This window comes from Somniosus microcephalus, chromosome 9 (assembly GCF_052327205.1).
Source record: "Somniosus microcephalus isolate GS21.2 chromosome 9, FLI_Smic_1.0, whole genome shotgun sequence".
NCBI lineage: Eukaryota > Metazoa > Chordata > Chondrichthyes > Squaliformes > Somniosidae > Somniosus > Somniosus microcephalus.
Genome location: NC_140995.1, coordinates 128725853 through 128749007, shown reverse-complemented (window position 1 = coordinate 128749007; position 23155 = coordinate 128725853). Strand labels below are relative to the sequence as shown.

The 23155-nt window shown below is 46.5% G+C and overlaps 1 protein-coding gene across 8 annotated transcripts in view; it reads right to left on the bottom strand.

Annotated features, from left to right (window-relative positions):
* The window catches only part of ptprk (protein tyrosine phosphatase receptor type K), a 702201-nt gene that overhangs the window by 147761 nt on the left and 531285 nt on the right, over window positions 1-23155 (bottom strand). For all 8 annotated transcript variants that reach the window (XM_085997159.1, XM_085997160.1, XM_085997163.1 and 5 more), the window contains exons 12-13: window positions 15730-16003; window positions 6145-6181 (exon numbers count right to left, since the gene is read on the bottom strand). In XM_085997159.1, the coding sequence (XP_085853285.1) occupies window positions 6145-6181; window positions 15730-16003 (311 nt within the window). The remainder of the gene's footprint in view (window positions 1-6144; window positions 6182-15729; window positions 16004-23155) is intronic.

Genomic DNA, 23155 nt, shown 5'->3' with positions numbered 1-23155 from the left:
TTCATGTGTCGAAGTGTTATATAATATACTAGCTGGGGAGCCCCGCGTTGCGAGGGCAATTTTGGGGTGCTTGGTCTCCCTGCCCGTGTGTGTCCCCCCTCTCCCTGTCATGTCCTCTCCCTGTCCTATCCCTCCCTCCCCTCCCCCTCCCCTCCTCTCCCTCCCCTCCCTCCCCCCACCACCACCCCCACACCTACCCTCCCCCACCCCCTCCCCTCCCCCACTCCCCTCTGTCCGGCCCCTCCCCCTGCCTAGCGCCTGAGGTCCGGTGCCGTTGCGATAGCGGCCGGGCCGGGGCTGAGGTCCCCCGCGTATCGCGCGGCTGATGGACGGCCGCTGTGGGCGGGCGGGCAGCGCATGCGCAGTCAGTGCGGTCGGCGCGAGCCCCCCGCGATTTCCCGAGGCTCGCCCCCCCCGCGATTTCCCGAGGCTCTCCCCTCCCCGCGATTTCCCGAGGCTCTCCCCCCCCCCGCGATTTCCCGAGGCTCCCCCCCGTGATTTCCCGAGGCTCTCCCCCCCCCCCCCGATTTCCCGAGGCTCTCCCCCCCCCCGCGATTTCCCGAGGCTCTCCCCCCCCCCCGCGATTTCCCGAGGCTCTCCCCCCCCCCCGCGATTTCCCGAGGCTCTCCCCCCCCCGCGATTTCCCGAGGCTCTCCCCCCCCCCCGCGATTTCCCGAGGCTCTCCCCCCCCCCCACCGCGATTTCCCGAGGCTCTCCCACCCCCCCCGCGATTTCCCGAGGCTCTCCCCCCCCCGCGATTTCCCGAGGCTCTCCCCCCCCCCGCGATTTCCCGAGGCTCTCCCACCCCCCCCGCGATTTCCCGAGGCTCTCCCCCCCCCCCCCGCGATTTCACGAGGCTCTCCCCCACCCCCCCCCGCGATTTCACGAGGCTCTCCCCCCCCCCTATTAAATTGTTATTTAATTCCCTAACACATCATTAAAATATTTACCTTAGTTCCCTAACACACAGAAAGTGTGGGGGAAAGAATTGTGAAAAATCAAGATGGCGGCCACTCACCTCGGTTCAGAAGGATAAGACCCGCCCACACACGCACCGATTGGTCGAGCGGTCAGGTCACCGAAGCGTAGGATTGGTCAATCGTCGAGTCACTCGACACTCAACTGTAGGAAGGAACCCGCCGTCCGATTGGTGGACCTCGACGCCACACGGTCGCTAATGAGATGCTAATGAGTGGAACGCTGAACGTTTTTGGGATACTGCGGGCGGGATTTTTGTCCGGCCGAAACGTAAATACGCCTATGACCGGTCCGGAATCGCAAGCTTTCTTTTGAGGCGACGCGCGCGTCGGTACGCTCTGTAACTTTCAAACGTATAGAGAACGGACAGACAGACATCGGGACAGACAGAAGAGCCGCTTTATATATATAGATGCATGTTACTTATTCCAAAAACTAAAAACAAGTTTGGAACAAACTAGTTGAAAAAAATGCTTAGAATTTCAGCCAATCTGATGATAAAACTTTAATATTTATCAACACTAAATCTATTGCTTTAAAAAAAAATATTGCTTATATTTTAATACAAAACGTTTTTGGATATATTCAAAGAGGTTGTGAAAGGCACAACATTCCCAATATATATTTTTTTAATTAAAAATTGTTAAATTTTCTTAAGGGCCCTACTTTGAACATGTTTTAAAAATGTATCTGTTGCAGAAGAGAACATTTAATGCAAATTATTTCAGACACAGTAATTTTTAAAAAAAAGTTAATCAATATGTGGTGGGCTGATAAAGCCGCAATTCACTCTGCAATTGTATTTTGACATCTTCTGTACTGATAGAAATGATGAAAGACAGGTTTAGCAATGCATGATTTTTAAGACTCGGTTGCAGTCATTGGAAATGTAATTTGTAAAGATCAAACCTTTCATTTAGATACTACTCCTAGCAATATACTGTATATGTTTTCCTTACTCGTGTCCTAGATATATGCAACAAGCACAAGCTTCATCCAGGATTTTTTACAATGTGAAGATGGAATTAACTTTGTTCTCAGTCTACAAGATGCTACAGTACCATTTAAATCTTTATGCACATGAAGGGAGAACTAAAAGTAGACATCACACTAAGCAGTGAAAATTGTCACAGGTCAAGACTAATATATTTTTTTAAATATATAACACATAAATATGCGTGTGTAAAACTACAACACATGCAGAGCACAAGTCTACATGACTATGAAAATGGAAGATGAACTCTCTGTGATCTACACATAGCCAAGGCAAAGGAAATTGATATCACGTGAACAGCATTGTGCAGAAATGTCTGATGAAAGAAAGCAAAAATGCACTAAATAAAAAGGGGAGGTGCGGCAAGTTCAGGTGGGAAGAGGATGTTTAGCTTTTGACCTCTGACCTGTTAGTTGATCTTCACCAGCATCTTTATTAGCAGGAGTTTGGGCGGTGAATATGTATGGAGCTGTAAGCTGAGTCACTAACAGTGCAGCTAGGCAAAGGGAGACAGCATGCATAAGAGAACAAGTTCCCTCCTTGTGATCCCTTAATTAAGCTGATAAAGGTTAATCTATAGCAGTGGTTCTCAAACTGAGGCATGGGCCTCATAGGGAAGGCTTTATAATGGACCTTATAAAATAGCACCTTCACATTGAAGCACAAGGGAGAGGGGTTTTGCCTACTCTCGCTCTTCCCATCTTCTGTGTTTAAATAACAGGTACACCCATTCATTGGGGGGCATAGATCGGAGTATGGATTGGCTAATGACTCTGAATCCCTGGCCCTATTCAGGGTTCTAAGCTCTGTTCTGCTTTCATTTTAATACATAAGCCAGACTGAAAAATATTTTGTAGTTTATCAGAACTTCACCTGGCAAGAAAATTTAATCAGTAATGTTTACTGTACAGCTTTGGTATTTTCAGATTGGGTGAAAATAATTCAAACTTTTGTTCCCCCACTGAAATCTTTAACTGCCGGCATTTCAAGCACAGTTACATTCAGTGCACTTACAACTCTATGACTGTGCATTTGAAATTAATTTTGGTTTTATCCAAAATTACTAATGGACTTTTTAATATTATGCATTAATTTTAAAACTAATTTTAGATTCAATAGCACAAGTTTATAGTGTTGGAAGAAAGCCCAAACTGTAAAATGTTGATATATGCTTAAAAACAGAAACCAGCAATATTTTGTATACGAGCATCTTTAAAAATAGGACTTAAACCCAAATAGTGTGAATATAAGAGAGTGCTAGCAACCAATGAAGATAACTTTTTTCAAAATCACTACTTAGTCGTCTATCCAGAGTCTTATCCAGTCCTATTCTACAAAACAGATTGGGAGTGACAAACAGAATCAGTCTTTCAGACTTAAAATCAAAAATGAAATAGCTAAACCACACCAGTACAACTAACTGGGATTTAGTTATCTTTTAATGCTTATAGCAAAAAATTATTTATAGGTGGATTTGAATAGGTGCAATGCAAACCTGTGTATGTAATTGAACATTTGTGAAAATAACTGTGTGGTTTGTTGAAACTGAAAATTATTTTAATTTTCTGTACTTTTATGAAAAAAGGTATATTCAGTTGTAATAATCTGAGTTTTCAAAATTTCCAAATTCAAGTGAACCTCACATCAGGATTTAACCGTAACAAGCTTCATTGACATTGATTTAAATATAATGGTTCCAGGAGGAAGCAGCATAAAAATGAACTTTCATATCAAAAAATGGTAATTCAATGAAAATGTTTGGGTGCCGAGTTTTCACTTGATTCCGCTAGTTCTATCAGTGCAATCCAGGCAGAATTACCCGAACCAGAACAAAAGATGGGGACATTTTAAAACACAAGTGAGTTACACCCAAAGCCACTTGCGCTCGTGTTTTCCGCAATCTTTTACGCTGGTTCAAGATTCAATTTGCCCAAATCAGGCCCTGCCCACACAACTAGCCACAGCCCCCGGTCGAAATTGAGAGATTCCACTGATTGCGCTAGATCGGGAAGGCTCATCAAATTGTGCTAATTTTCTCAGGTGCACAGTCACTAGTGGACATATTTTAAAAGTTTTCTTCACATCAAAAATGATTGCATTTACTAGTTCAGTATCATTTTTTAAATCATTTTCAGTGATTTTAAATCAAATTACTCACAGGTGGAGGACAGGACACCCTTATTAAAAAATGCTTATTTTTGATGATAAACTCATTTTCTGTTGTATTAATAACATTGCACCAGGTTACCACTCTTAAATACATCAAGGAACAAGGAACTAAAGGAAAAAAAACCCCGCTGCTCGATTGCACTGGTTCATGGAAGAATTTGGCCTGGATTTTGCAGTGGAAATAATGATGAGGCTATCAGCGCTCACCGTTATTAAGGAATAAACTGGACAGCACTTCTGGCGTCCGCACAGGCGCATTTTCCTGATTGCATTCAAAGCGGAAACTCAACTCCATGTAATTAATCTTCACTGTTTATTGAATCATTCTTGGTTAGGTCATAATCATTATTGTTGTTCTTTACCTATCAAGTGATTTTTTCAATTTCAATGAATAAAATAGTTTTACTTCCAATGTTATTACACATTTTGCAAGACTAAAAGAGGCCCAGTTAGATTTTCACTCTTTTGCCTTGTTGGCCTGTCATTCTATTTCTATACTATTCAATAATGAATGTCAGGAGAGTTTTCTTTCAGACAGAAAGATAATGTTATAACCACTAATAATGACCAATACTATCTGGGTGTGCATCACATTTTTTTCTTAACAGAGGAATGAGGGGAATGGGGCCAATCTTAAAAAGTTTGAGAACCCCTGATCTATAGCGACACTAACTTCTAAATTAAAATATTCACAAGCTCTATTTAAAAAGGGGCACTGTTGTCTTGATGGAAATTTATTGGATAAGCATAATTCCTGCACAGGCAGGAACAACCTGCACCACAATAAAGCCATCATGATTTAAGTGCAGCAACAGATAAGATTCCAGTAATATGAAACCACTATTTGTTTAATTGCATAGTTTTGCACAATAGTTTTTGAGACAATAAATTGAAGCAAAATTTCTTAAATAATCAGCTCAATATTTGAGGTGATGCGATGATTTCATCGTGTACACTCTGTTTACAAACAGGGGGGAGTTGTCTTGCAAATCTTTCTTGCAAGATGACAATGCCCCTTTAATAATAAAGGCAAAAAATAATGGATATTTGTAAGCAGTGCCCCAGCGAGTGCAATACATAAAGCTTGGAGAACAACTAGTCCCAGATGGTCAGGGCAGGTAGGACATGGATGCATTTATGCTTGTCTATATAATCTGCTTTACTCCCTATACAACATTTGCAAAGAACAAGTGGCGCAATTATGCATTAAAGATGCAAGTTGCCTACAAGGTCAAAATCAAATAAAAATGGAAAACCAGGACTTTGCAAGGCCATACCCATATCAAACTACAGACAAGGTCAATCATATAAAGGTAATTACTTTGTTTTGCTCTGACTGGAGCACTGTATATAGAGCTTCTCAGGTTTGGAATTTTCCAAATTTTATCTTGGGTTGTTTACAGTATGTTGACTTCAATTTGTGAAAATGGTTTTTATTAATATATAAAAATAAATATTTGGCTATACATCAAAACTAGCTTACAACAGCAAGCAATTTTTGGACTTCTGATAAATAAATACATAAAAGCAGCATTAAAATGTAAAGTTAAATCCCAGTGAGATTTAAGAACCTTTCCTGGGATAGCCAACATACTTAATGCAAGTATTATTCATTCGTGACACCAACAAAATCTACCAACATTTATTGCACACACTAGATAAAGGTCAAGACAGGACTGGAAGCTTTTGCAATAAAACGTTCAATCTGCTTTTCACTATTAATACTCCAGATGTTCAATGTCAAAAAATGGTTTATTGTACAAATAATTCAAAGTAATCTGCTCTTAATTTCTGCTAAAATCCAGTCTGCCAATACACAGTATCGCTCTAGTTGAGGGATACAGAGTCAAAGCACACTCCCATTATAAAATGAGAAGTACAGTATTAGCAAGTCAGAATAATTTTCTGACAGTACTACAGGCACCAGTAAATATACTCAGTTATAAAAATATCACATTCAATTAGCTGGGGGATTTTTTTTTTGTAAAAGCACTAATTCCTACCTTTTGTTGCAATCCTCACACACTGTGTCTTCGTCTCCTGTAAATGCAAATAAAAACTTTCCTTGGTACAATTATTTATAAGGAAAGAAAAGTTCAGGCAAAAACAAAAGAAAAAAGTATTTAGCAATGCAAGGACTTGCTATCTCTATTTAAAAATGTTTAAATCCTATTTTCCAAGGTCAGCTTATTGGCATAGCTTCAGGTACATATTTGGATGGATATAGGGAGTGCATCAGTGGTGGGAGTGGAAAATTGTGTGCATGTCAAATTTAATGGGATGGAGCCAATTTAAGGGGACTATCACAATAGGAGAACAAAAGTTTGAATAGCCTTTGGAAGCCTTAATGGGTATCTCAACCCATTAGCAGCCTTTGCCCAGGTTGAGGGGGCAGGAGACTAATGAGTGACAGGCAAAAAAGGAACGGAAACTCAAGTTGCAGGCATCAAGTCTAAAGACAAATGAAGGAGCAGCCCAGCACCCTATCTCCTATTTTATGGCTGCTGAAATGAAGATGATGCTGCATAAGTAAACAAAAGAATGGTGCTCCTTTGTGCCACTCTATGTCACTACCCAATTAATCAGCATTGCAGCAGGAAGGTGCAGCGAAGTTTCAGACCACTGTTGATCATTACTGTCACTGACCCAAACCTATGCAGTTTTGTAGCTGTGACTGTCCTTGCACCAGTCAGCAGAGCGCTGCATCTGGCTCTCTGCAAATCTGGACACTGTGAAGGTAGTTCTCCATAGTCAGTGCCAGGTGAGGGGCTACAGAAATGGCTAATGACTTTTTAAGCAGGTGTGACCAATCGGGCCACAGTGGCTGTCTATCACCATTGCCTACTTACTTTCATTCAGTGCCACTAAAAACATAACTTAGTGATTGGTGCATTTCTGTGGAAGTACCCAATATTATCGTTAGTCAGACATTCACATTTCTTAATAGTGCTATCGGATCTGCTCTCACAGCTTCCTTTGGGAAGAGGGGGGTCTGCATGGCAGTCAGAGAAATCAACGGTTTAAATCAAACATGGCCACAGTAAATAATAATTCTAATGGGTCTAAGAGCGTTAAAAAAAACAAGCCTGAAGGCTTTGTGTCTTAATGCGAGGAGCATTTGTAACAAGGTGGATGAATTAGCTGCGCAAATAGAGGTAAATGAATATGATTTGATTGGGATTACGGAAACATGGCTCCAGGGTGGCGAAGGCTGGGAACTCAACATCCAGGGGTATTCAATATACAGGAAAGATAGGCAAAAATGAAAGGGAGGTGGGGTAGCATTGCTGGTTAAAGAAGGGATTAACACAATTGTAAGGAAGGATATTAGCTCTGATGATGTGGAATCTGTATGGGTAGAACTGAGAAATACCAAGGGGCAGAAAACGTTAGTGGGAGTGGTATATAGACCTCCAAACAGTAATGTGGAGGTTGGGGATGGCATTAAAAGGGAAATTAGAGAAGCGTGCAAAAAGGGCACAGCAGTCATCATGGGTGACTTTAATCTACATATAGATTGGGCTAAGCAAACTAGTAACAATACTGTGGAGGAGGAATTCCTGGAGTGTTTACGGGATAGTTTCCTGGACCAATATGTCGAGGAACCAACCAGAGATCAGGCCATCTTAGACTGGGTATTATGTAACGAGAAAGGGTTAATTAGTAATCTTGTTGTACGAGGCCCCTTGGGTTGGAGCGATCATAATACAGGTAGACTACCTTTTATCCGAACTTCCGAAAACCGAAACCCTCTAAAAACAGAAGGTTTTTTCGTTCAGCGTAAGTCGTGCGCATGACATGACCAGAGTGGCGCACAACTTACGCTGAGCAGAGGGTCAGCGTAAGTCGTGCGCACGACCCCGACCCCCGTGGTCCCCCGCCGACCCCGACTCCCGCCGACCCCCCCCGCGACCCCGACTCCCACGGATCCCCGCCGACCCCCACTCGACAAATTTCCCAGTCTTATAAAATACCTTCCGAAATCCGAAATTTTCCGAAAACCGAATCACGGCTGGTCCCGAGGTTTTCGGATAAAGGATAGTCTACCTGTATGATCGAATTCTTCATTAAGATGGAGAATGAAGTAGTTGACTCAGAGACTAGGGTCCTGAATTTAAATAAAGGAAACTACGATGGTCTGAGGTGCGAATTGGGTAGGATTGATTGGGGAATGTCACTCAAAGGGTTAACGGTGGATAGGCAATGGCAAACATTCAAAGGCCGCATGGATGAACTACAGAATCTGTTCATCCCAGTTTGGCATAAAAATAAAACAAAAAAGGTGACTCAACCATGGCTAATGAGGGAAATTAGGGATAACATAAGACCCAAGGAGAGGACATATAAATTGGCCAAAAAAGCAGCAATCCAGAGGATTGGGAGCAGTTTAGGATTCAACAAAGGAGGACAAAGGTATTAATTAAGAAAGGGAAAATACAATATGAGAGTAAGCTTGCGGGGAACATAAAAACTGACTGTAAAAGCTTTTATAGATATGTGAAGAGAAAAGGATTGGTGAAGTCAATTATAAAAGATGTAACAGCAGAGCACTTGGAAAACAGTGACAGGATCGGACAAAGTCAACATGGATTTACAAAAGGTAAATCGTGCTTGACTAATCTACTGGAATTTTTTGAGGATGTAACTAGTAAAATCGATAAGGGAGAACCAGTGGATGTGGTGTATTTGGACTTCCAGAAGGCTTTCGATAAGGTCCCACATAAGAGATTAGCATGTAAAGTTAAGGCACATGGGATTGGGGGCAAGGTATTGACTTGGATAGAGAACTGGTTGGCAGATAGAAAGCAAAGAGTTGGAGTAAACGGGTCTTTTTCCGAGTGGCAGGCAGTGACTAGTGGGGTACCGCAGGGATCGGTCCTTGGACCCCAGCTATTCACAATATATATTAATGATCTAGACAAGGGAACTAGATGTAATATCTCCAAATTTGCAGACGACACAAAGCTGGGTGGGCGTGTGTGCTGTGAGGAGGATGCCGAGAAACTACAGGATGATTTGGACAGGTTGGGTGATTGGGCAGAAGCATGGCAGATGCAATATAACGTGGATAAATGTGAGGTTATCCACTTTGGTGTCAAAAACAGGAAGGCAGATTATTATCTGAATGGCAATAGATTGGGAGAAGGGGAAGTGCAACGAGACCTGGGTGTCCTTGTGCACCAGTCGCTGCAGGTAAGCATGCAGGTGCAGCAGGCGGTTAAGAAGGCAAATGGCATGTTGGCCTTCATAGCGAGAGGGTTTGAGTACAAGAACAAGGATGTCTTGCTGCAATTGTACAGGGCCTTGTTGATACCACATCTTGAGTATTGTGTGCAGTTTTGGTCGTCTTATCTGAGGAAGGATATTCTTGCCATGGAAGGAGTTCAACGAAGATTCACCAGGCTGATACCTGGGATGGCAGGAATGACGTATGAGGAGAGATTGGGCTTGTACTCGCTGGAGTTTAGAAGAATGAGAGGGGATCTCATTGAAACTTATAAAATTCTGGCAGGACTGGACAGACTAGATGCAGGAAGGATGTTCCTGATGGTAGGGGAATCCAGAACCAGGGGTCACAGTCTAAGGATAAGGGGTAGGCCTTTTAGGACAGAAATGAGGAGGAATTTCTTCACCCAGAGAGTGGTGAACCTGTGGAATTCTCTACCACAGAAGGCAGTAGAGGCCAATTCATTAAATATATTCAAGAAGGAGTTGGATATATTTCTTAAGGCTAAAGGGATCAAGGGATATGGGGAGGAAGCAGGGACCGGGTACTGAACTTGGATGATCAGCCATGATCGCATTGAATGGCGGAGCAGGCTCGAGGGGCCGAATGGCCTACTCCTGCTCCTATCTTCTATGTTTCTATGTAACTGCCTACCAAAGTGAGGTCTGGCCACCTCTATCTGCAGATGGGGTGCAAAGGTCTTGATAGGTGGGCACAGAGCATTTTTTGTGCAGGCTGACCTGTCCGGCATCCCTTTGTTGGTCCCCCTCTTTTTCTTCCACGCAACTTAGATAGGGGCACTCCCAGTGGAAAACCCATTGGTAGGACAGAGGATCAGAGAGACCTTGGTGTGCATGTACATAGGTCCCTGAAGGCAGCACGACAGGTAGTTAAGGTGGTTAAAAACGCATATGGGATACTTGCCTTCATTAACCGAGGCATAGAATATAAGAGCAGGGAGGTTATGACGGAGCTGTACAAAACGCTAGTTAGGCCACAGCTGGAATACTGTGTGCAGTTCTGGTCACCACACTATAGGAGGGATGTGATTGCATTGGAGAGGGTGCAGAGGAGATTCATCAGGATGTTACCTGGGCTGGAGTGCTTCAGCTATGCAGAGAGACTGGACAGGCTGGGGTTGTTTTCCTTAGAGCAGAGAAGGCTGAGGGGGGACCTGATTGAGGTGTACAAAATTATGAGGGGCATAGATAGGGTAGATAGAAAGGAGCTTTTCCCCTTAGTAGAGGAGTCAATAACCAGGGGGCATAGTTTCAAGGTAAGGGGCAGGAGGTTTAGAGGGGATTTGAGGAAAAAGGGTGGTTGGAATCTGGAACTGAACCCTCACAACATTCAAGAAGCATTTAGATGAGCACTTGAAACGCCATAGCATACAAGGCTACAGACCAAGTGCTGGAAAATGGGATTAGAATAGACCGGGCTTGATGGCCGGCGCAGACACAATGTGCCTCTTTCTGTGCTGTAAAACTCTGTGACTCTATAACCAGTACTAATGATCGAGAAGGAGAATTAAAAAAGACAAAATCTCAGGACGAGCGACAGCACCAGCAAAACAAACCCCCACATTGCAGCTCCGGCACAGTATCCCACTCCCGGCCCTCCGGAGCAGCAGGTGAGTTGGGGTCACTCGAGCCAGGCCTGACAACCGCTCTGCCCGAGGCACAGAGTGGGCAGGGGAGCGGCAGCGGCCGGCCGTTAACCGCGCGGCCCGCCGCACCGGGAGCTCAGCTGGGGTCAGTCTCGGCCCGAGAGCCCGGCCGGGCCTGAAGCGCTAGGCCGCGCACGGCCACCGCGGCCAGGCTCCATTTTCAAAGCCCTTCCCCGGGTGCCAAAAGAGGGGGAGGGAGGGAGAGAGAGAGGGGACAGACAGGGGCAGGGAGAGAGATGGGGGGGAAAGAGAGGGGAGGGAAAGAGAGAGAGAGGGGGGAAAGAGAGAGAGGGGGGGAAAGAGAGAGAGGGGGGGGAAGAGAGAGAGGGGGGGAAAGAGAGGGGAGGGAAAGAGAGAGAGAGGGGGGAAAGAGAGAGAGGGGGGGAAAGAGAGAGAGGGGGGGGAAGAGAGAGAGGGGGGGAAAGAGAGAGAGGGGGGGGGAAGAGAGAGAGGGGGGGAAAGAGAGAGAGGGGGGGAAAGAGAGAGGGGGGGGGAAAGAGAGAGGGGGGGAAAGAGAGAGGGGGGGGAAAGAGAGAGAGGGGGGGAAAGAGAGAGAGGGGGGGAAAGAGAGAGGGGGGGAGAAAGAGAGAGAGGGGGGAGAAAGAGAGAGAGGGGGGGAGAAAGAGAGAGAGGGGGGGAGAAAGAGAGAGAGGGGAGAAAGAGAGAGAGGGGGGAAAGAGAGAGAGGGGGGAAAGAGAGAGAGGGGGGAAAGAGAGAGAGGGGGGAAAGAGAGAGAGGGGGGGAAAGAGAGAGAGGGGGGAAAGAGAGAGAGGGGGGGGAAAGAGAGAGAGGGGGGGAAAGAGAGAGAGGGGGGAAAGAGAGAGGGGGGCAGGGAGAGAGAGAGGGGGGCAGGGAGAGAGAGAGGGGGGCAGGGAGAGAGGGGCAGGAGAGAGAGGGGGCAGGGAGAGAGAGAGGGGGGCAGGGAGAGAGAGAGGGGGGCAGGGAGAGAGAGAGGGGGGCAGGGAGAGAGAGAGGGGGGCAGGGAGAGAGAGAGGGGGGCAGGGAGAGAGAGAGGGGGGCAGGGAGAGAGAGAGAGGGGCAGGGAGAGAGAGAGAGGGGGGGCAGGGAGAGAGAGAGGGGGGCAGGGAGAGAGGGGGGGCAGGGAGAGAGGGGGGGCAGGGAGAGAGAGGGGGGCAGGGAGAGAGAGGGGGGCAGGGAGAGAGAGGGGGGCAGGGAGAGAGAGGGGGGCAGGGAGAGAGAGGGGGGCAGGGAGAGAGAGGGGGGCAGGGAGAGAGAGGGGGGCAGGGAGAGAGAGGGGGGCAGGGAGAGAGAGGGGGGCAGGGAGAGAGAGGGGGGCAGGGAGAGAGAGGGGGGCAGGGAGAGAGAGGGGGGCAGGGAGAGAGAGGGGGGCAGGGAGAGAGAGGGGGGCAGGGAGAGAGAGGGGGGCAGGGAGAGAGAGGGGGGCAGGGAGAGAGAGGGGGGCAGGGAGAGAGAGGGGGGCAGGGAGAGAGAGGGGGGCAGGGAGAGAGAGGGGGGCAGGGAGAGAGAGGGGGGCAGGGAGAGAGAGGGGGGGCAGGGAGAGAGAGGGGGGCAGGGAGAGAGAGGGGGGCAGGGAGAGAGAGGGGGGCAGGGAGAGAGAGGGGGGCAGGGAGAGAGAGGGGGGCAGGGAGAGAGAGGGGGGCAGGGAGAGAGAGGGGGGCAGGGAGAGAGAGGGGGGCAGGGAGAGAGAGGGGGGCAGGAGAGAGAGGGGGGCAGGGAGAGAGAGGGGGGCAGGGAGAGAGAGGGGGGCAGGGAGAGAGAGGGGGGCAGGGAGAGAGAGGGGGGCAGGGAGAGAGAGGGGGGCAGGGAGAGAGAGGGGGGCAGGGAGAGAGAGGGGGGCAGGGAGAGAGAGGGGGGCAGGGAGAGAGAGGGGGGCAGGGAGAGAGAGGGGGCAGGGAGAGGGGGGGCAGGGAGAGGGGGGGCAGGGAGAGAGAGGGGGGGCAGGGAGAGAGAGGGGGGGCAGGGAGAGAGAGGGGGGGCAGGGAGAGAGAGGGGGGCAGGGAGAGAGAGGGGGGGCAGGGAGAGAGGGGGGGCAGGGAGAGAGGGGGGCAGGGAGAGAGAGGGGGGCAGGGAGAGAGAGGGGGGCAGGGAGAGAGAGGGGGGCAGGGAGAGAGAGGGGGGCAGGGAGAGAGAGGGGGGCAGGGAGAGAGAGGGGGGCAGGGAGAGAGAGGGGGGCAGGGAGAGAGAGGGGGGCAGGGAGAGAGAGGGGGGCAGGGAGAGAGAGGGGGGCAGGGAGAGAGAGGGGGGCAGGGAGAGAGAGGGGGGCAGGGAGAGAGAGGGGGGCAGGGAGAGAGAGGGGGGCAGGGAGAGAGAGGGGGGCAGGGAGAGAGAGGGGGGCAGGGAGAGAGAGGGGGGCAGGGAGAGAGAGGGGGGCAGGGAGAGAGAGGGGGGCAGGGAGAGAGAGGGGGGCAGGGAGAGAGAGGGGGGCAGGGAGAGAGAGGGGGGCAGGGAGAGAGAGGGGGGCAGGGAGAGAGAGGGGGGCAGGGAGAGAGAGGGGGGCAGGGAGAGAGAGGGGGGCAGGGAGAGAGAGGGGGGCAGGGAGAGAGAGGGGGGCAGGGAGAGAGAGGGGGGCAGGGAGAGAGAGGGGGGCAGGGAGAGAGAGGGGGGCAGGGAGAGAGAGGGGGGCAGGGAGAGAGAGGGGGGCAGGGAGAGAGAGGGGGGCAGGGAGAGAGAGGGGGGCAGGGAGAGAGAGGGGGGCAGGGAGAGAGAGGGGGGCAGGGAGAGAGAGGGGGGCAGGGAGAGAGAGGGGGGCAGGGAGAGAGAGGGGGGCAGGGAGAGAGAGGGGGGCAGGGAGAGAGAGGGGGGCAGGGAGAGAGAGGGGGGCAGGGAGAGAGAGGGGGGCAGGGAGAGAGAGGGGGGCAGGGAGAGAGAGGGGGGCAGGGAGAGAGAGGGGGGCAGGGAGAGAGAGGGGGGCAGGGAGAGAGAGGGGGGCAGGGAGAGAGAGGGGGGCAGGGAGAGAGAGGGGGGCAGGGAGAGAGAGGGGGGCAGGGAGAGAGAGAGGGGCAGGGAGAGAGAGAGGGGCAGGGAGAGAGGGCAGGGAGAGAGGGGGGAGGGAGAGAGAGAGAGGGTCAGGGAGGGAAAGAGTGACACAGAGCGGGGGAGCGGCAGCGGGCGGCCGTCAACTGCGCGGCCCGAGACACAGAGCGGGGGAGCGGCAGCGGCTGGCCGTCAACCGTACGGCCCTCTAAACTGCCTTGGCGACACCGGGCCCCCCCTGCTAGTGGTGTATAATTTATTGCAGAAAGTAAATTGGGTGCATGGCAATATCAAATGTAGAGTTGATGCCTGGTGCTCGGGGTGGAGGGTGGGGAGAGAATGTGGGGGTTAGAAATGAAACATTTAATTATATATCAATGTTGCAGACATCAGGATTGAGCCTACATTAAATTTAGGCCAAATGTTTTACCACCACAGTAATACAACAATTTTATCCAATTGTATTCCTTTGGGGGTTCTGTGTATTGGCCACTGTAATGTTGGCAGAAACCCAGTTTACACGGTGCATCCAGGGTTGACGCCAATATTCAGCTGAAATTAGGGTGGTGGATCAGGAGAACTCCCAAGCAAATTACTGATGATTATGCTTAACCCCAGCATTCAATAAAATAAATTACCGCCATACTGTGTCATTTCTGTTTCCCGCAGAACTAGTTTAGGCATTCAGAGCCAAATCACAAGCAGCCCTTGGACCTGTGTTCGCTTGGAAGTGGACTGAGACTTATTTAGAAGAATGAGAGATGGCGAAAGAGAGAGAGAGAGAAAAAATACTTTCACTACTGAGGAAGAATCAAATTCAACAGAAATGTAGGAATAAACTAACTGCTCTTTTACTATTCCCTTCCTTTCAGTTAAGGGTCATAAGTGAAACAAGCACCAAAATAAGAGTGCCTCAAATCTATCAGCTGATCGTTCAATCCTATTACACTGTCATCAGCATTTTACAAACTGTTTTTTCTAATTCAAAATATTAAATAAAAACAAAACACACCACGGAATTACATTTATGGCTCATATTTGTGAAGCTGTTGTGATTGACTGGCAAGTACATCATTTATGAATTATAAAGTCACTCATGCCTAGAAGCATATGCAATATTTAATTTTGTTTTGTACCTTTCCCCACTTATAAATAACCCCAGGTATAAGTTTATAAGTCAAAGCACAGGGATACTTTTAAAATGAATTGCAAAGAGGCAGATTTTGTCATTTAATGTTTGCTGGGCTAAGACCGGGTAAATTTAGCCTTATCCATATTAGAGTTGCATTTACACTGCATCAAAGGAGACCTGTTTAATTAGAATACGACCCTTGCCATTCATTTTGGAAAAATACTTTAACCACCGAGTTATTCCCTGAATATTTTTACATATTTTTTCCCATCAAGAATGAATCATGGCACTACACTGAACAAAACTCTTCTGGCGATGCATATTGAATTTACAAATCTTCATTGTAGCTAATCCTGACAGAAACATGGAATATTTATATGCTCAATATGTTTTACATTAGCATGGTAAGCAAGCATGGAAAGGGGTCTTGGAATCATTTTCTATTTTGTCTCTCGAGTATTTTTGCTTTAATCTACTGGAACACTTGCAAGGATTTTCTCACCTGGCATTTAGAGATGTTTTTTGGGCAAAACACAAAATTCACTCAGAAATTCCAGCAAATGATCAGACAAGGTGAAATCTTCTAATCACTAATGCACACCACTTACCTTTTCAACGCTGCTCACAGCTTGGAAGTGTATGTGATATCCTTTTCTGGGGGTCAATGGAGGATTCCAAAAACCATTGTAGGTTTTATTGTCACCCACTGTAAAAGGAGTTTGTTCAGAAATTCCACTAGGAGGAAGCTCTGCAGCGTAATAGTATGGTGACCCTCGAGTTGCAGCAGTTTGATAGGTGACTGGAATCTGGAAGCACTCTGCTGTGCTTGCCTCCCTTTTAGATCTACGGGAATTCACTTCTTCAACAACAACTTGGTAAGCACTTTGAGAGAAAAGATATAAAGTTCAATTTACCAGTGTGTGCAGCACAATCTTTTTTTTTGTTTTATAGGCTGTAAATATTTTTCAATTTTCCTTCGGCAGTTCAAAATAATCATTTTCTGGCGAGTAAAACAAAATGCTTTAGTTTGGTGATGAAGAAAATAAAAAATCTCATTTAATTTAAAAACAAAATCTATAAAAAGTATCTTTGGATTCTCAAAAAAGCAGCATTCCTGTAAAAAAAAAGGCAAAAGCACTCAATGGTGATCAACACACAAGACTCTTCTGACCCCCCCCCTCCCCACCCCACTCAAATGTGGTGACTCCTGCAGGAGCACAGCTCTATGGTATCTCAACCAAGCAATGCAAAAGTGTGTGGGGGGGAGGGGGGGAAAGTGGGCAAGCCTGATTCTGCCCTTATCCAAAACCATGTACTTTCACTTTTCACCAGGTGTAACTCAACAGTAATCAAGAACAGGACACATGCTTCATTACTGCCACACCGACACCCTCCACCCTCCCTCCCCCCAGCTCAGGGGCACAGAGCTCAATTTAGTGTCCCCATATACCAGTTGAGCTCAGCAAACTTAGCACAGACTGTGGCTCTGTCAACTGTATGGGTCAATGGCATATTATGCAGTGGATTTACCCCGAGGCAATATGGGCACTCCTGCATGGATTTTATATAGTCTATATATCATTTTTATATCTAATTGTTGAGTTTATGGAGTTCTCTCATGTGTACCAAATTACTAGATTATTTCACCCTTTTACAGGGAAAGGCAAGTTTTAGTCTTACTTTAATTGGACAATATTCTTCAATATTTTTGCATTTTTTCCATCTTTACACTTTGATACCATACATCACATTTACTATGGAAATTATGGCTTATAAATTTTAATTACAGGAATATACATATATACATACCAACCCAAGAAAACCAGCACAAGTTGTCCAAGGGTTTAAAAAAAACCACCCATTCAAGAATGGCCCCAATATAAGTATGTGGGGGGGGAAAAGGTTTTGTAGGTATATCCAACTTTACTCCACTTGTACATGAAAGTCTTAAAAGGAAATCCAAAATTTGTTGGTGGATTTCTAGAGGGGTCCAGGATCATGCTCCCTTTAATTTTTAAAAATGTTTTACATTAAATATTATACATTCTGGTTAATTTTAAGCATTTTTATATTTCACAATTCATAGGTAACTGGATTTTGAACAGACCATCAGTTCCCCAAAGTTACCTTGAAGGGATAATTACTAGTCCTAGCCCCTTTAGGGCTACCCCGGATCAGGCGTATTTCTCAGACGTTCACTTTCAACTAAAGTTTGAGATAGCCGAATCCTAAAGACGCTTAATTGGGTCTAAAGGTCCGGGCTATCTCTCCCTAAAGGAAAGGAACAACCCGAGTATGTTACCGTCCTCCAGATAGCGCTTTTAATAAGTTTAGCTAGACTGTAACGTTCTGGATATTATGAGGGTCCGGAAAACTCCCTCAGAATTCTGCAACTCCTCACCAAAGAGCGTACAGAGATTGAGTTCGCGAGTTTTTGATACAGAAGTCTTGAGACAATTCTAAAAATACAGGTTTATTAAAGAACCGACATACAATTTACAGTTGGTGAGTCAATCGCAACATTAACAGTTCCAAAAAGAGAAAACTTACAATCTTATCAGAGAATCTTACTTTTAAATCTTAACTTCACTACAGTATTACAGCTCTTAGTGTTCTACAGGATATCCACCAATATCAAATACCTTTGATCCCCGAGGTACAAAGAGTGGTAGACTACAGAGCCGCCTCTGAAGCCGAGAATCGCTTTGCCCGATTAAAGCGAGTCTGTTATCCCATTTGAGAGTTCAATATTTATATATTTTCCCAGTGGTATTTCCTTTAAGGTTTTCTGCTGATGCAAGCTAATTATCTCTAGTCATTTTTCTGCCGACCTCTGCAACTCTTACTGCCACCGCAGCCAGACTCGTGTCTCCTCTCTAGGTGTTCGAAGTTTACCATATAAAAACGGTGTGACGGCAGGTGTTCCTTACTTAATGTCATCTTTACGAGGGCAGATGTTCCTTATCTTATGTGCTTCTTTACAAAGTGTAAATTAGGACACCTTATCCAGGGTGAACCATTGTTTTGTTCCCAAAAGTTCAGCCTGTCGGAGCCCTTCACCTTCTGTTTCAATAAGGTTATTGATTCAGTGTCAATAATTATCTTATCTCTATAGCCAGAATTCTTTCACAGCTTCTCCATCGTTCGGTTTCTAAATTTCCAAACCCAGTTTGTCCTGTTTTAATAAGGCCAGAATTCTTTCATAAGATGGTGTCTTTTTCTGAATAGGTTCTATGGCTCATTCCTTCACAAACTCAACAGTTACTTTCTCACATCCAAACTCCTGCACGCTTTACTGACACAGTTCTGAGAAACTGTAGCCCAGCCAGCTCTTCACCCTTACACAGACACATTCTCACTTTCTCTAACCCTCCCAGTCGCTACAGATGTAATAATGGTGCTCGTCTCCCTCTATCCCATCAATTCAACCCATCATTCTTCCCCTCCCCCTTCAATTCTACAGGCATTCTTCTTTCCCTCCCACCCAGTTCAAGTAGGCACTCTTACCCCTCCTGCCCATTTCAAGCCCAACTCTTTTTCTCCCTCAGTTCATGCTGGCACTCTTTCCCTCTACAACTCCCTCAATTCAAGCTGATACTCTTACCCTTCCTCAGTTCATGCCAGCACTATCCTTCTTCCCCCAACCCAAAGCAGCACTCCCAGTTTCTGCTTCCTTTCACTGCCATCCAATTCCCTTTCCCCTTTATTGCCATTGATTTCCCCCTTTCCTTTATTGTCCCATTCCCACTCCCATCCTTTGTCTTCAACCCTTGCTCTATCTTTATCCATTTAATCCTTCCCTCTCCTGGACACTGCCATTTATTTCTCCCCTTTCCTCTCTCCTTCATTTCTATCCATTCATTTCTCCCTTTCCCCAATTCCCACTCCTTCCTATTCTTACAAGTATTAAAGTCTACAATATATAGAGACAGGAATCATTGTCACTAGGCTGGGAGCAGACGGAGTGAAGAGAAGCAGCTGGACTCTGATAACTGTGGCACTGAGAGCAGAGGAGCCCAGTCCACACTGATGTCCGTCAGCAAATGGTGATGCACATCCAGGCTCCCAAAATGCTGAATCAGCATGAAACGCGAACTGGTAGCATGTATGCACGCAAATATACATACACCTGGAACATATTAAAAGCCTTACAATAGCATGCACTTCCTGTTTGTTGCACTTAGTTTCCATGTCACAATTTGCTCGTCATGCTTTTCTGTCATACCCAGATGTCCCGCATGGGTGCAATGCCTAGATATTAATTTTAACTCTCATGTTTGTATACTTACACCATTATAGTTACCTGTCAGTTCTGCCATTGCTCCTCCTCAAAAGATCATTTCCTTGGTCCGTGTGACTACGTGGCGATGTAGGCAAGTTTATATTGTATATTTATTTTTAATGTCTTGTTCCCTACAGTTTTTTTAAATTTAAGTATTTTTTTACATTTACCCTGTTGGTTTCTGCACAGGTCGTAATCTCCCCCACCTTTTGTCTGCTCTTGCTACCCCAAGCCCATCCATCTTCACAATCACTGAGTTTCGGTTACCATAGAATCAGAGAGCACAGGAGGCCATTCAGCCCATGGTGCCTGTGCCAGCTCTTTGAAAGAACAATTGAGTTATCTGTGACCGAGGCGCTACTGGTAATGAATGGTTTAAATGTGGCAGTGGTCTGAGGAAATTAATAATTAAATTACTAATCCCGGCTCCTGAGACAGTAATATCGATTATCCTGATTTTTTTTCAATTGAACATATCAGAATTTATCTGATGTACAGTTGAGTATATGGGGAAAACATAAAAATCATCAGCTGTAATAATCGACTCCATAATTGGGGAAGACCCAACGTTACCTTATATTTCAATGGCTCAACAATGTCAAGTCTTATCCGGAGAAAATCGGACTTGGCAGCCCAAATCAATTTATATCGAATCAAATTGTCTTCAGAAATCTGGCCTGAGACCAATAAATTCACTATTCAAGGACTCGCAAGAGAATCAAATCTCTATCAAATCACCCCAAGAGCCTTATTTTACTATCAGTTGGAGCAACAGTGTTTTGAACGGCAGCTTCTCACTGCGGTTTTTGATCCACCAGCAGTGACAGCAAGATAATTAATACATTTTTCATTCATTCAACTTATCTTTAAATTCATTTATAATTAATCTAAAATTATTTAGGAAACAATCAATCTTGTTTTCACTACGATTCTGTTTCTCAGTTTGACAGTTGGAAAAATGGAGTTTCATTACTGTGACTTTTAGATTTATCAATCGGTGATTTCCTGCGAGATCCATCCACAGGCACCAGAGACCGATTTATCTCCATGTAGAAAAATTGGGGTTCTAATATTGCCACAGGAAACATTTAAATTATTGGAAATTCACACCTCAATGCTTTGCCAGTCAAACAACCCCTGGTCTCACTCACCTGGCTATCATCTAGTCGCTGATTCACCCAACCATCAACTTTATCAGACCTCTGACTTTAAATCTAGTTTTTCTAACATGTTGTCTCCTCTCTACTCCCAGTGCTCTCGAATTAGCAAGTAACCATGCTTTGTTTCCCAGTGTCCATCCGCATGCGCGTTTTTGGCTGCAGCTCTGGACCCGAGCCCACCATTTCTATTTCTTTTCATCTCTCTCTCTTTCCTTTTTTCCTCTCGCTACCTCTCCCAACATCATGCCTCCTTTCTTTTCTCCACCCTTTGGTATTCTATCCTCACAAACCCCCAATACTTCAGTACTCATCGTCTTTCCTACTCTCCCGCTGCCGTTCCAGAATTGATTCCCGCAAATAATCTTACAGCTTCCCTCTGTGCCTCCCTCGGCATCCTCCTGAAAGGCCTGTCGAGACAGTCGTCGCTGCCTCCTAATGAGTAGCAACCCCAATTGCCCAATCCTATTTTCTCCCTGCCCCGCGTGCCTTCTGGGGGCTAATCTTGCCAACTTCCTTCCAGTCCTTCCCAGCTCTAACCCTTTGGACTCTGCCAGTAGATCAGCTATCATCATCCCTCTTCGCATTTCCCTTCAAAATGTATGTTCACTTGTGAATAAGGGCCTTGCCATCCATGAGCTTATTGTGGACGATCATAGTGACATCATGGCCATGACACAGACATGGTTGAGGGGTGATGACACCGTTCCCCTTGATCAAGCTTCCCCGCCTGGCTGTACTTCCCACCATTTGTCCCACTCAAACCGCCACAGTGCTGGTGTAGCTCTTATCTCTAAATCACACCTTGGTCGGTCTTCCTACTCCTTTGGCAACTTCTCCTTTGAGCATCTCACCTTATCCCACCCTTCTCACCTTTCATTTAAAATCCTCGCTCACTACTGCCCACCCAAATACCATAAAACTTTTCTGACCGAGATACCGTTTCTGCTTTCCTCCCTCTACACCGAGCAACTTCTCGTCCTCGGTGATTTCAACCTGCACCTCAACTCTTCCTGTTCTCCCTCCTCTGAGTTCACTACTATCCTTTCCTCCCTTAATCTCTTCCTCCATATAAACTCTTCTACCCATACACATGACCACCCCCTGAATCTCATCATCTCACATGGCCTCATTACTATCATTGATAAGGCAATCACTGATTATTTCCTTATATCACTCTCTGCCCATATTCCCCTTCCTCCTCCCGACCCCACTTCTTTGTGTCCACCCCTGGAAAAAAACTCTCCCTCAATCCCTTACCACTGCACTTTCAAATGACCAATTATCTAGCCTTCATGACATTTCTGCAGCTACTGATTTGCTAAATAACACCCTCTCCACCACCTTTGATGCCCCTGTCCCCATTAAAACCATTATACTCTCTCACCCCAGTAGATTCTCCCAGTATACACCTCATCTCAGCTCCCTTAAGTCCAAGGGATGCAGATTTGAACATCTTTGGCAGACAACTGGTTTAGCCATTCATCGCCAGAGCTGGCTGGACCACATAAAACACTGTTGGGTCCTGCTCTCCTTTGCCAAAACTGCTGACTATTCGAAGATCATCCAGGAAGGCAAAGATAAAACCCGGATTCTGTTCTCCACCACAAACCGTCTTCGCGAAACCCTCTCCCCTGCCTCCACCTCCCTTACCTCAAACCCCTCTCCCCTGTCTCCACCTCCCTTACCTCCAACAATAAGTGCAAAGAGCTCATGGACTTTTTGGTTACAAAGATTGAGAACATCCATTCAGCTGCCTCTGCTACTTTCCTCCCTTTCCCTAGCCCACTGGGCTGAAATTTCTCTTGGTCTCCTCGCCCCCCTCTGCCCTATCTCTGAATTTGCATATTTCTCTAGTTTCTCTCCTATTGCCCTCCATGCCCTCTCCGAGCTCATCTCGTCGATGACACCCAGTTCCTGCTCTCTCAACCTTATTCCCACTAAACTGCTGACCAGCAACTTCCCTTCCTGGCTCCCATGTTTGCTGATATTCTTAACGGTCTCCCTCCTCAGGTACTGTCCCCTCTCCTTCTAAGCTGCTGCCATCACCCCTCTCAAAAAAACAACCCTTGACACCTCCGTTGTTGCAAACAATTGCCCCATCTCCAACCTTCCTTTCCTCTCCACAAGTTCTTGAACATGTTGCCTCCCAAATCCGTGCCCATCTTTCCCAGAACTCCTCATTTGAATCCCTCCAATCACATTTCCTTCCCTCCCACAGTACCGAAATGCCTATCAAAGTCACAAATGACATCCTATGTGACCGTGACAAAGGTAAACTATCTTTCCTCGTCCTTCTCGATCTGTATCCAGCCTTTGACACAGTTGACCACTCCATCCTTCTCGAACGCCTCTCCGCCGTCGTCCAGCTGGGTGTGACTGCACTCGCCTGGTTCCATTCTTATCTTTACAGTCGTAGCCAGAGAATCCCCTGCAATGGTTTCTCTTCCCGCTCCGTTACCTCTGGTGCCCCCCCAAGGATCTATCCTTGGCCCCATCCTATTTCTCATCTACATGCTGCCCCTCGGCGACATCATCCGACGATACAGTGCCAGTTTCCACATGTAGCTTGACGATACCCAGCTCTACCTCTCC